Source organism: Anarrhichthys ocellatus, unplaced genomic scaffold (genome assembly GCF_004355925.1).
Source record: "Anarrhichthys ocellatus isolate YVR2014 unplaced genomic scaffold, GSC_Weel_1.0 scaffold5, whole genome shotgun sequence".
In the NCBI taxonomy this organism is placed as follows: Eukaryota; Metazoa; Chordata; class Actinopteri; order Perciformes; family Anarhichadidae; genus Anarrhichthys; species Anarrhichthys ocellatus.
In genome coordinates this window covers 11,994,128-12,006,750 of record NW_022280035.1, presented here as the reverse complement: position 1 = coordinate 12,006,750, position 12,623 = coordinate 11,994,128, and the positions used below count along the sequence as shown (strand labels likewise).

The window sequence follows — 12,623 nt, the reverse complement described above, 5'->3', positions numbered from 1 at the left end:
TTGGATTTTATCACCTATCAAACAAGGTAATACACAAGTTCAACATTTCTGGTAAATTGGGTGATTTGTTTGTCACTAAAACTTAAAAAACTGCACAAACTCTGATGTGTTTTCATTTTAGATAGATACTTCTTTACATCTCTTCAAGTTGGTCTGGTGTGCCTGCTATAAATTGAGCAATAACAGACTTCTGAGTAGACCTATGTGGTGGGTAGATCAGTCTGACGCATGAATCTTTCATGTTGCCCATGATTTTCAGTTTAATCTGAAAAATTACTTCAGTTTTCAGATTTGTATATGATCACATGATGAAAAACTGGAATTTAAAATTAATTTATATCATAAGGACAGCCAAGTCAGCAAAAAAAATTTTTGGAAGCAAAAGTGTGTTGCCTGATTCTGTGGATCACTATTGAGAGCACATCGCCCCAAATCAACCAGGAGTTGATCAGGATGTCTTACAGGGCCGTGCACAGACATTTGGGAGGGCAGGTGATGAATCAAAATAAAAAGGGCATCTCTCTCATACTTATTTATATAAAATAAAGCTACATGAACATAACACACAGCACCATACCAAGCCACCAGTCTCTGGCACACTGAACTGTGACATAGCCTTTGATTTCATTGAAGGTCAAGACAAAGTGTCTTGAGTGTGATCGGATCTTCTATTTCAGTTGTTGCATAAGAACTGCCGTGCCATGACCTCGTCCTGGAAATAGGTTCATAGTATTGAAGATTCCTAGTGCCTGGTAAACTTCTTGCCTGACTGAAAAGCAGATCCACAGTGGGGAAATTGTCCTTAGCAAAGAGGTTTGGTACAAATCGCTAGTAGTTGCCCTTTCAAATGAAAAGGGGTGAGCTCAGAAAGTGATTGATTTCTGACGGAATGGCCCAATTATAAAACGACAGTCAGGGGCGGTATTATTATTAAGATCCTGTACTTGAGTTCAAGTGGCAGAAAAACATGTAGAATTCTCTATTATAAGTAAATGTTTTGCATTCAAAACTTTGCTAATGTAAAAGTACAAAAAGATAGCAGCAGAATAGCCCTGCAGTAATACATTATTTATATTATTGGATTCTTATTACTAATGCGTTAACGTGTAAACAGCATTTAAATGTGGCCAAGGTGGAATTAACTTTTGACACTTTTATACACTGTTATACATTTTATTTTACAAGATGATTACATGTGTTGTGTGTTTAAGATTAATCTGCAAAGTATCTAAAGCTGTCAGAATGTAAAAGGAGAATTCATTCTGAATTGTAGTGAAGTAGAGGTATACAGTAGCAGTTAATGAAAGTACTTGAGTAAATGTTCAGCTACATTTTACCGCTGCTTTTAATGATGTGATATTTAAGACATGTTTTCGGGAAAATACTTTCATTCTTCCACGTGAAATTGCAGAAAAGAGAAACATTTTGATTAATATGTTAATGTTAATATGTTTTACTTGCAATAGGTATCATGTCGGTAAATAGTAAAAGCATCTATAAAATGTACACCTCATTTAAAATTCAATGTTTGTATTTTTCTTGACTTAAACAACCACAAAAATACTAAAACACATACACACATTTAAAGTAGTAACATCAAAGTATTATATAACATAAGCAATTTGAAGTGACAATATGATCTTAGGGAGAGCACCAGAAGGCAGCATTAGAGGTTACTCTTAATTTCTAGAAATGCACATTTGTGGTTTCTTTATTGTAGAAAATGTCTTTACTTCACAATAAAGCAAGATTGTATCATAAGCTTACGTGCAGCACAAAAGGTTATCAAAGGTGGGAGCAAATATAATACATATATTGCCAAATAACATTTTAAGACTAAACCGAATGGCTGGTCTGATAAAAAAACAAAAAAACAGAATAGCCTAATAAAAAACAACAAAAGAAAATAGAAAAAAAAATGAAATACACACTCACAGTTATGTAAAATGTACACAGCCGTACACATCTTCAACAGTTGTAACTTAATCCACAGTTTGGTTCTCATATAATTTTGAAATACACCATCAGGCTTTGAAAATACAGAATATCCCCAATATGGAGACTTTCTATTACACTATTAGGTCTGGCAACCTAACGTTTGACAAATAATACTAAATAAAATTGACTCTCTTCTGTGACTCCGTCTGCTGCAGCTGTTTATCTAAAGTTTAACACTTCCTTTGTACTCTAGTAGAAGCATTTGTTCATCCTCTGAATTAAGCATCATCAGAGTCTTCCTCCTCTCTTTGATGGTATAAAGATGATGATTTTAGTGGAACTGAGTCAAATCCATCGGATGTCCTCTGAAAGCACATTGGTAATAACACAAAGCATGAGAAGTTGCTTTATAAGTAGCTCAGTCTGTGTGAATGAACGGGTTACTGACCTCTCGTGAGAAGGACCTAATTTTGGTGAAGAAGGATTTCCTAGTGAGGTCCATGAGGTCGTCCTCTGCGTCCTCTCCCTCCATGATAGCACAGCTGTCTGCAGTGGGCAGCTCACACTCTGTACCCCCAGAGCTCATCATCAGCTTGGAGTACTTATACTGCAACCTGCAGACAGAGAATGATATAAAATAACATCTGGTCAACATACACTTCAGAGACATAAGTCTCGTCTTTGTAGTTTGCAAACTATCAACTTAGGTTTTAGCTTTAATCTTTTATTTGTGACATATCAGTGCTTCAACCAAACATCGGAGGAAATGTGAAGCTCAGCAGTCTCACTTGCGTGTCTTTTTCCAGAAATAGCAGCTGATACAGATGAGCAGGACAGCAGCGATCGTTCCCGTGGAAACACCAAACTTGAGCCAGAAATCCAGAGTCACACAAGCGCTGACCTTTTGTGCTTGTAGTGACTCTCCACCATAACACTGCAAAGGCTGCTGCCACACATAGGTGGTTTTCTGAAACACACACATAGTTACATTTTCATTGGTCACATTTCACACACATCAGTTAACTACTTGAATCCTAAGGTTTTCAGTATTTTCCTTACAGGAATAATGAGCTGTAGAAGTATTGGGAGGCAGATTTTGTACCACTCGACAGAGCCAGGCTAGCTGTTTCCCACTGTTTCCATTCTTTATGCTAAGCTAACAGGCTGCTGGTTGTAGCTTCATATTTAACGGACAGACATCAATCTTCTCATCTAACTCTTCGCCCAAAAATATCCCCATAAAGTAAATAAATATTGTGTGTGTTCCACTGCTTCACTGTGTCAGTATCACACTTACAGTACCTTAAGTGAAAAGGGCTAAATTACAACATAAAATACCATATTATTATTATATTATAATAATTATAATTGTTTTCCTGTAATGTAGTCTGACATAATTGACACTTTTTAGAACATTTAAGTATTTCCCCCCACACACACAGGTTTGTGATAGACCTGTGATTGGATTTGTGGGGTCGAAGAGGTAATATTATTTGTGTCATAATGTCCATGCCTGTGCAGCACTACCTGTATTCCCTGGATGCAAGCGCTGACAATCTCTCTGTAGTTGTTTTTGGTGCAGAGTGGACATGCATGCTGGCTCTGCCACAGAAAGTGGAAAGTACAACCATCACACGTCCCCTCTGAACAGTTACTGTGGAGGAAAAAACACAGATAAGAGAGATTATTCAGGTGATGTCTCCAAATTCAGATTATCAGAGTTTAGTATGTGACAGGCTATGTGTGTGTTGTAATACAGCATGTGTGTCAAATCAAATGTTGTCCGGACAAGTTTTGTAAGGTCAAAAGTTGAGCTTGGTCACAGTGAAAGATACCTTGGCAGCGTGATATGGTGTTTTTCAGTCACTGAGGGGTTGCATCTCAGTCTGACGGTGGCTGACCGGCCTTGTTTACAAGCCTGAGTCGTCTCACTGGACCTGGAAACATAAAAGTCTTAATTTCCACAATGTGATATATTTTAGACTGTTTCTGATCCTCAATTACATTTCTTACTTCAGCTATCGATAAAAGTTCCAGCTTCAAATCTTTATATTACTAAAATCAAATCACATACATTATATTACTATTATTACCATTCTATGTATGTGAAAGTACCACAGTGGATGAATGCAACAAAATAAATGATAAGTTGTCTTATTAACTTGTAATAGAAGATGACATCTGGCAGGACGGGCGCAGAGGGAAACAGCCATTTTGGAGATGAGATGCTACTCAGGGTCGTGTTGGTGGTCACACCTTCAGAATAAGAGGACATATATCAGCATATTTATCTGATATATGAAATTTAAGCAACCCCACAAAGCAGTACATATCTCTTTAAGAAGTGAGTCATTTAATCAATTCAAAGAGTGGCCTCGTTTTAGACTTTTGTTCAAATGATTTTAGGAAACTACATTAATACACTATAATAAACTGCAAAGTATATGAGTCTACAGCCACGATAACGATACAGTCTGTGGTGTAGTGGTGCTTTGAGCTAAATGTTAACTCCAGTGTGCAAAAGGCTCACAGTGAGAACATTACGTGCTAATGTTTAGCAGGTCTAATGTTTACCATGTTCACCAACTTAGATTATTGGGTCCGTGTGCTAATATTTGCTTATTAGCACTAAATACAGAGTTCCACTGAAACTGATGGGTTTTGTAGGTATTTGCTCATAAACTACAGTCTATGGTCATAAAGTATTTGCTCGTGGTGGTGCAAAAGTCAGAGGATCACCAAAATCATTAGGATTCATCTTTGAGGCAATTGATTTAGACATTTCAGTCCATGGAGTATTATATTGGCAAAAAGTTAAAAAAATTAACATCATTTTGCAGAATTTCTCTTATTTTGGAGCCCGGTAATGTTCAAAGAACCCCTTAGATTCAGCTGGTGACAGCTTGTGGGGGCCCCGGACCCTAGAATGGGAGCCACTGAAGAAATTAACATAAATACTACATCACAGCAGACTACAAAGTATATCACATAAATGATAATGTGTGTTGCCCGTTAATTAATATCAGGACATTTTGAACATACTTTTCCACAAATTTGGTGTTGAAAACATCTTACAAACATTTCCTCTCATTTACAGCAATAGATGGCTGCAGCATTCAGTACATACCGATGAGTGTGTCACCAATGACAAAAGGCTGGCTGGACACCATGCTCTGACTCCTGATGTCAGAGGGAACCACAGTGGACTGACAGGCGTAACCTTTGACCTCCTTCCCACTCTCTGTCACATTTTCCACACAGGTAGCCGGTACTCTGCCCTGTAAGTGAAACACAGCAGGTTTTAACGTCAAACTAAATTTGACTAAAAAACAAAAGCCATCAGGACCACAGCTTCTCACCTCTTTTCCACACAGACCCAAATTAAAGCGATGGACATATTTCAGGCCTTTGCTGGTGAAACGAGGGCTGCTGTGGAAGCCGGTGACGTTGGACAGAGGAGAGAAGTCATAGTGCAGCAGCACGCCTCCTCTTGTCTGCACGTCCAATGCACAGTCACTGAGACAAGCTGTGTGGGCCTGAAGGAGAGGTACGTATTCTGTTAACAGTGAGTGGAATAATCTCATCTCATGTACCGGCTGAGGGAAACCCAAATAAAAACCTTATTTTAGCAGATAAAGATCTAGATACATTCAGGGCCATAGTCAGGGTTTTACAAATCCTCAGGTCATGGGTCCCAAAACACCCCCATTTTTGACAAACCACCAAAAGGTTTGGAGAACTTTGTGATTTTATCACATTTTCTTTATTCATTTAAATGTCAAATAATTTTTTCTGTGAATGTTTATTCCCTCAGATTGTTTTTAAAGCCCCCTGCACACCCTCTGTTATTTTATTGTATTTATTTATAAACTAGAAACAGTTAAATGTGGAGAGATAGTGTCTAAAAAAAGACAAAATCAGCCTTTAAAACCAACCCAAAGTGTATAATAGAAAGTAAACTCCTCTAATTTCGTAAAAGGCCCCAAAATCCCATAATGACCCCAAAGGACAATACCTATGTGTCCTTGACAGCCCTGCATACAAATACACATCAATATATTTAGTTAGACATTCTTCAGTGGAAAGGATTTTGTTCCCATTACCTTGTTTCTCTGTGTGTTTGGTCCACACTTAACACAAGCGGCCTCTCCAACAGGCTGATGGGCCCTGATGAAGGTGTTCGGCGGGCAGCTCTTACAGACTCCAGTCCCATTGATCATGTAGTGACCCAGTGGGCAGGGAACACAGGCGGATCCGGCCTTAGCGGAGCCCAGGGCACAGCGGCGACACTGAGAGGCCACACCTCCAATTACGTTGGTGATGTGGATGGAGAAGATCTTTGCAGCATCAGCGCTGTATTTCTTCTCCTGAGGGAGAAGTTTTGGGATTTTTTTTTCTAAGTCTACACCTGTTTTCTGCTCAGTTTTCATGTAGTTTATGTGCTGTGTTTCAAAGTGGCCACATAGCTCCAGACTGTCCTCTAGAGTTCAGTGCAAGAACTGGGGGGAAACTCACTCTCAGAGCAAAAACACTGCACGAATCAGCAAAGGCAAAAAGTGTGTTATAACATAATCTAGGGAGAATTTAAAATGGAATTTACAGCCATAATTTGTAAATATATTCACAGTATTTGTTGCTAAATTTAGTGCTTCATCTTCTTTCCCTCCTGCAAATCTAAAGGATGTGTCAGACTTTATCTTACCCGTATTCCCGTAAATCGAACTGTCACTGAGTAGACTTTAAAACCATAAATTACAAAGTCTGTACCCAGGGAAACAATGACAGAAACAACAGTATAACAATATATATGTATAAAGAATACACATATATGAACTCAGACACAAAGTGCACTTACTAAGAAATATAAAGCTTTAGGATAAAAAGAGCTAAATCAAATAGCTTCTTTATTCGATTTTTTTAAGGCTGAGGGAGTGAAGCTGATGAAGAGATGAATAGATGAAGAGTGATTTCGGAGATGTGTGATTGTGTCTCACCGCGTTAGGTTCCTCTGTTCGTTGAAAAGTCCAGGTGAAGCTGGCGGTGCTGTTGCTCTGGATCAGGTAGGAGTATGACTGTTTACTGTTGCTGCCTTTCCACTGCTCCACCACATCATTATTCCACCGGTTATAGCCCTGCAGAGAAACACACTCACCTCATATATACATAATCATTCTGATGGATAGCTCTCCCTCTTTATATGTTGGGACATTTCCCCTCACCGCCAGGAAGTAAAACTTGCAGTCAGCTGTACACGTGGTCTCAAAGACAAACGTGATGCGAGAAAGTTCACTCCTTTCACTGTCTTCGACCATGGACTGAGGCAGCCTGTGGAAACAAAGGACATGTCGATCAACGTTTCCAACTGGGATATTGTGTAGATGTCCTTTAAGAGACATGTTTGACTTCACCTGTATCCAGGGACATCAAGTGTGAGCATCAGGTAGTCTGAGTCCTGATCCCTTGGGGTGGTGTAGACATACTCTCCAGCCACCTCCCATGCTGTCATTACAAATAAATATTCAGAAACAATCTGATGCCATCCCTCGAGCATTGGAGAACCACAGAGTAATTCAGGCTGACATGCGCCATCTTTAAAATAACTCTTCAAACATACTTACACTTTAAATTAGGATCAAAGGCAAGGCAAGTGTATTTGTACAGCACATTTCAACAACAAGGCAATTCAAAGTGCTTCACATAAAACCGTTAAAAGCAACAAAACATAAGGCAAAAGAAAAGCATAAGTTAGTACCATAGAGTCTGAACGTGTAGATTCATTTCTACCTTGGAAATACTAGTTTGACAAAATAACCTCACAGCTTTTGGACATTTGCACTTTAAGTTTATTTTGTCGAACGCTGGAGATGTTTTGTTGGTGATTTTATGCGATTGTGTATTTCACTTTCTATCTCTCTTTGTCCTGATCGTACATATCCTGTTTCGATTCATCACTTTTCGGATGTTCAGTTGTGCTATCTTGCTCTTTTAGTATTTCTGTTGCACTTCGGTTCTGTGCCCGAGAGTATTTTTTTCTAACTGTGTTGATTGTCTTTTAACTGCTGGGGAGTTTGTCCTCTCAATCGGCACTGTGTTGCCTTATATTGAATTTCTCACCTGTGCTGCGTTCAGAGTCGTCGAACTCTCGACGGAAGATGGCAGTCTTCATGTTGCTCGGCATTGTGTTCCACCATTTGTACTCAAAACCCACCACTGGCTCCGTGCCAACAGGGCACTTGGTACAGGCTGTGAGTAAATACTGTCATTATGTGAGGGCACACATGGAAAATAAAACAGGAAACTTTTTGACAGCTCTATATACTTTACACGGAGTGTACTCATTCTGCACCTGTTCCGTTTGAGTAGAAACCTTTGTCGCAAGGTTCACAGGTAGAAGAGTTGGTGACAAAGAAACCCGGGTTACATGGGGGACAGGTCTGCTTCTCCCCTGATGCGGGCAGGTTCACGGCTCCTACGACAGTTTCACTGCAGATCTTTGGCTCGATCCACTTATACATGAGCTGAGTCTGAGACACACAACAGGCCAGACATGAATATATGAACGAAGCCACCAGATGCTCTGTGCCGCACACAATCAGCGCAAACAATCCATATTTAAAGAAACCTAATAGTTACACGAGATGGCTGCTGGATATTTTCAAGGTGAAATCTCTCTCTTGTGTTCACCACTACTAAACCTCCACAAACTCTGCCTCCACACACTCCATGTCATTTTCTACATTACCTTTCCCTCAGAGTCACAGGGAGTGTGGGTGTAGAAGTAGTCACTGTTTGTACATGCAGGTCTCGGTTTGCAGCTCCCTGAACCAGCCTCTGGAAAAATAGAAACCGAGCGAAAAGAGAAACAGGCGGGGACACACAGGGAAAACACACCGCTCACATTAAGATAAGAGATCAGACAGACCTCACACACTTAAGCAGTAAATACAGTATTTGCATGCAGACTGCCTTGCATGTGTGAGTGACGAGATGCAAATACGGAATGATTGTAAGTTTAGACGTATCTACGAGTTAAAGAGCATGCTGATCAGTGATATGACGCGTTAGAAATGCAAACATGCATACCTGCATATGTGTCTTGCTCACACTGATGGCAAATGGCAGCACCCTTGTTAGAGTAGCTTTCAGCAGGGCAGGGGGTACAGCGGGCAGACCCTGTGTTTGCACTGTGGGTGCCAGGTTTACAATGGAAACACTCTGATGTGAAGGCCACCCCTGGAAGAAAGCCATCCACCAATCAATTTCATAAACAGGAAAAGGGAGCTGAGAACAACTGTTTCAAACTGCTGCACACGACACACTATAGGGTTAATCTTACCTGAGATGCCAATGTTTCTTAACAGCACGGGTTTGACAGCACTACCCTGCAGAATATACGCAGTGGTTTTCCAATACAGCACATTGTTGCCACTGTTAAGATCAACCTGCACAGAGTGAATGTGAACATGAGAAAGCAGCAAAAGAGAAAACCTGAGAGCTGTTTCATTCTGAATTCTCCAGCAAATGACAAGACAAACCCTGTATTCCTTAAACTTGCTCTCAGTGGTCTTCATCCACCGGCTCTTTGAGTCCGTAGACTGACACTGGTCATTCTGAATCTAAAGCAAGGTGAGAAACGAACCCCAGATGAGCAAATATACATCTAAAAATCATCCATCTTTGTCAACATCAACAGTTATTTTAAAGCACTTACAAAGAACTCAAAGTAAATGTTGCTGTCAGGGTAGAAATATTGAAAGGACACAGTCCCTGGTTTCTTCAGGCTCACAGCATAGGACAGCGTTGCAGTGCACTCATCTGTGTTTGAGGTTACGTAATCACCCATCGGTGTCCAGGTTGAGCTGAAGAAACATCGACAGCAGAAACAGTTTGATGAGCTTCTTGAAACTAAGAAACAGTGAGAAGACTATTTAAATAACAAGTGAGGCGTATACTGACTTGGAGCAGTCAGTGTGGGCTTCCTCGCCGTACGTGGTCACTCCGTGGTTGACAAAACCAGACGGCAGGCTGTCCCACTCATCAAAGGCCACGCCGGTGCCCAGCGAGTAGGTACCTACAGCACACTTCTGGCATTGCTGCGACTGCATGTCGAGGAACTCCCCCTCACTACACGAGAAGGCTGTAAGAGGAAAAGAAAGAAAGAAACCACATTGGAAATGTATCATGGAGACGTGGAAAACGTAACAAGGAACAGATAAAGAGGATTAAGTGTGGCAACAATTTAATATTTACACATTAAAGATTGTGACACAGATTGAGAGAGTGTATAAGATGTATAAAATGTGAGATAAGAGTAGGGCACTCACTGCACTGAGTGCCTTTGACTGGATCTGGGAGGCCTGTGCATGTGTTGGCTTTGTTGGGAACCGCCACTCTCCATCTTGACCCAAGTAGGTCACACTCTGTGTACTCAAAGTGATAATCTGACTGCAGGGTCAAAACACAGGTGTTATTTTCACACAGCTGGGGGAAAAGTGTATCAAAATACTTTTAATGATACATAAAGCTGCAAGTCAGCATGCATGTGAACAACAAATGGGGCTAATATTAAAAGAGGTTACCAGATTGTTTTGTACCTCTGGAATTTATTTTCCAAAACCAGGCAAACCTCTTTTCTAAAAGTCACAGCTAATATTTGCCCAGGAGGCAGGTCCCAACTGCTGTCTTAATCTCACTCATCAAGGATGTGCACCAGTACAACTCCCTTCAGGGTTTATTTACTTAGCCAAGGGGGGAGAAATGCTGATTAGTCCAATCCTTTTGTAAACATGCAATTTTCAGTGTTGTCACAGTACAGCAGGAGCTCAGGAGCAAAGCTTGTGCTGTATTTGTCTGTCTTGCTTTGACGCCTTTTGGAGATACTGACAGTAGGTGACTGACAAACACCGTCCCGCCCGTAATGATGTAATTTGGGATGTGACATAACATTTTAGGGTATCTTGTTGATCTGACACCGTCGTGAGTACTGAGCAGGCACACAGTGTTGTCAAAAGCAGGCTTTAATATCCCAAGGAAAGTCAGACATGTCCAAGGCCACACAGCCTTGTGGGATTAATAGTTAACAGAAACAGAGCAGCAGCAGCAGCAGCAGCACTCCTCTGGGTCTGTGTTTTCAATTAGAGCTGCTGCATTAGCTGTGGTTGGGGTATCAGATGAATGTGTGTTTGGGTGGGAGGATCTGATGTAAAGCTTGGGATGTGCTGTAGCTTAATCGCCTCCTTTAACAAACATGAGGAAACCAAGGCGACGGGACATAATGACCGCTGTGCTTCATGGTCAGTGGACTGGCATGGAAACAAACTCATCTCCTCCCCAAATCATCATCACCTATAAGCCCAATAGACTGAAATCTCAAGACAAACACGTCTCTTGTGCTAACTTTTCAGTTACAGCTCGCATATCTTAGTTCCACACACTCAGCTCAGAGTATGCTGATAAAAATGAAATGCTTTGAGTAATATCAAACGTATGCAAATTGAAAAACAGACACAGAAGGGCAATGAGAGAAAGGCAGAGGATGTAACATATGGAAACTCTAGTAAAACAAGTGTGTGATAACCATAATAACACTGAAACAAGCAGAACTGAAGCCAGTGACCAATGTAATGTAATTCAAACACTTGCTAGCGAAGCATATGTTCATTTCCAACTCACAATATGCGAAGAAGGCTTTTACCAGTCCTGCTGAAGTCAACACTGTGGGAGTGTGCGAACTTAAATGTACACTTTTCTTCATCTGTGTTTATTTTTAAAACCCAGAGACAAACATATAGCTCTTAAACAGGGCCATACAGACTGTAACTTGGTGAAGCTGTTTGAGAGGCTTATGGTCAGCCATCCTTCAACATTTTCAGCAATGTTGCCTATCTTGGTGAATTTATACGTTTCCACCTGCTGCTCATCCATAAGCAATTTGACCGATCCAACCTTAATAAACACATTAAATTGCTAAACTGACCCTCATGAGTAATTTTAGCTTTGGATGGGTTGTTATTCACAATGTAGAAATGGCTAACAATAAAACAATATGGATCTCCTCACCTCTTTGCACATGGGCAACTCTGCATGGGCTTGTGCAAAAAGCAACCACAGTAAAAGGTGGCCTCGCTGCATCGTCGCCTCCTGTCAGTGCTGAAGTGATGGAGGCGGAGGAGCCGAGGGTTGGCCTGAGTCCTCAGGTGCTGCAGCTGGGGGCGTGGCTTCACTCCGAACAGGTGAACAAACACTGTTAGGTGATTGGCTCAGGTGCCTGTTCTTGCTCTGAATCATCTTTTAATGGCTGACTGTTGAAACGCAATAGGCTGACTGGTATTTTACCAGCATTTTTGCTTGCATTTTATTTTGACAGTGTGTCGTTATCTGTGGCCTACTCTTCATTTTCAAGAAAAAAATATGTGGCTTCTTATCACACCTATAAAGTGGTGGGTTTAAAAAAAAGTTTACAATTATTTAAAGGTATAGGTTTAGCGAGTGGCCCTTTCGTCCGTTTTTTTTTCTCCAAAATTTTAATTAATTAATTGATGAAACTTCCGGTTTAATATCGAGTGTTCACCTTTATTTTTTATTTTTTAAAAGGTTTAACCGGAAGTTTGTGGTTGCTTAGAAGCCAGGTTGTAAACATTCTGTTAGGGTTCCTCGTATAGCGGATAACAGCAGCAATTACAACG

The 12,623-nt window shown here is 40.6% G+C and overlaps 1 protein-coding gene across 1 annotated transcript; it reads right to left on the bottom strand.

The window, feature by feature from the left end:
* Nucleotides 1–1,152: 1,152 nt before the first annotated feature.
* Nucleotides 1,153–12,096, bottom strand: elapor1 (endosome-lysosome associated apoptosis and autophagy regulator 1). Its single transcript, XM_031845771.1, has 22 exons — nucleotides 11,998–12,096; nucleotides 10,263–10,383; nucleotides 9,895–10,075; nucleotides 9,650–9,797; nucleotides 9,474–9,554; nucleotides 9,275–9,380; nucleotides 9,022–9,171; nucleotides 8,681–8,769; nucleotides 8,285–8,462; nucleotides 8,053–8,181; nucleotides 7,347–7,437; nucleotides 7,158–7,263; nucleotides 6,933–7,070; nucleotides 6,042–6,305; nucleotides 5,298–5,474; nucleotides 5,066–5,216; nucleotides 4,101–4,194; nucleotides 3,774–3,875; nucleotides 3,466–3,592; nucleotides 2,727–2,905; nucleotides 2,387–2,552; nucleotides 1,153–2,303 (listed from the first exon to the last, which is right to left on the bottom strand). Exons 1-22 carry the CDS (start codon nucleotides 12,067–12,069, stop codon nucleotides 2,217–2,219), a joined length of 2,937 nt encoding a protein of 978 aa, XP_031701631.1. The 5' UTR covers nucleotides 12,070–12,096; the 3' UTR covers nucleotides 1,153–2,216.
* Nucleotides 12,097–12,623: the final 527 nt, after the last annotated feature.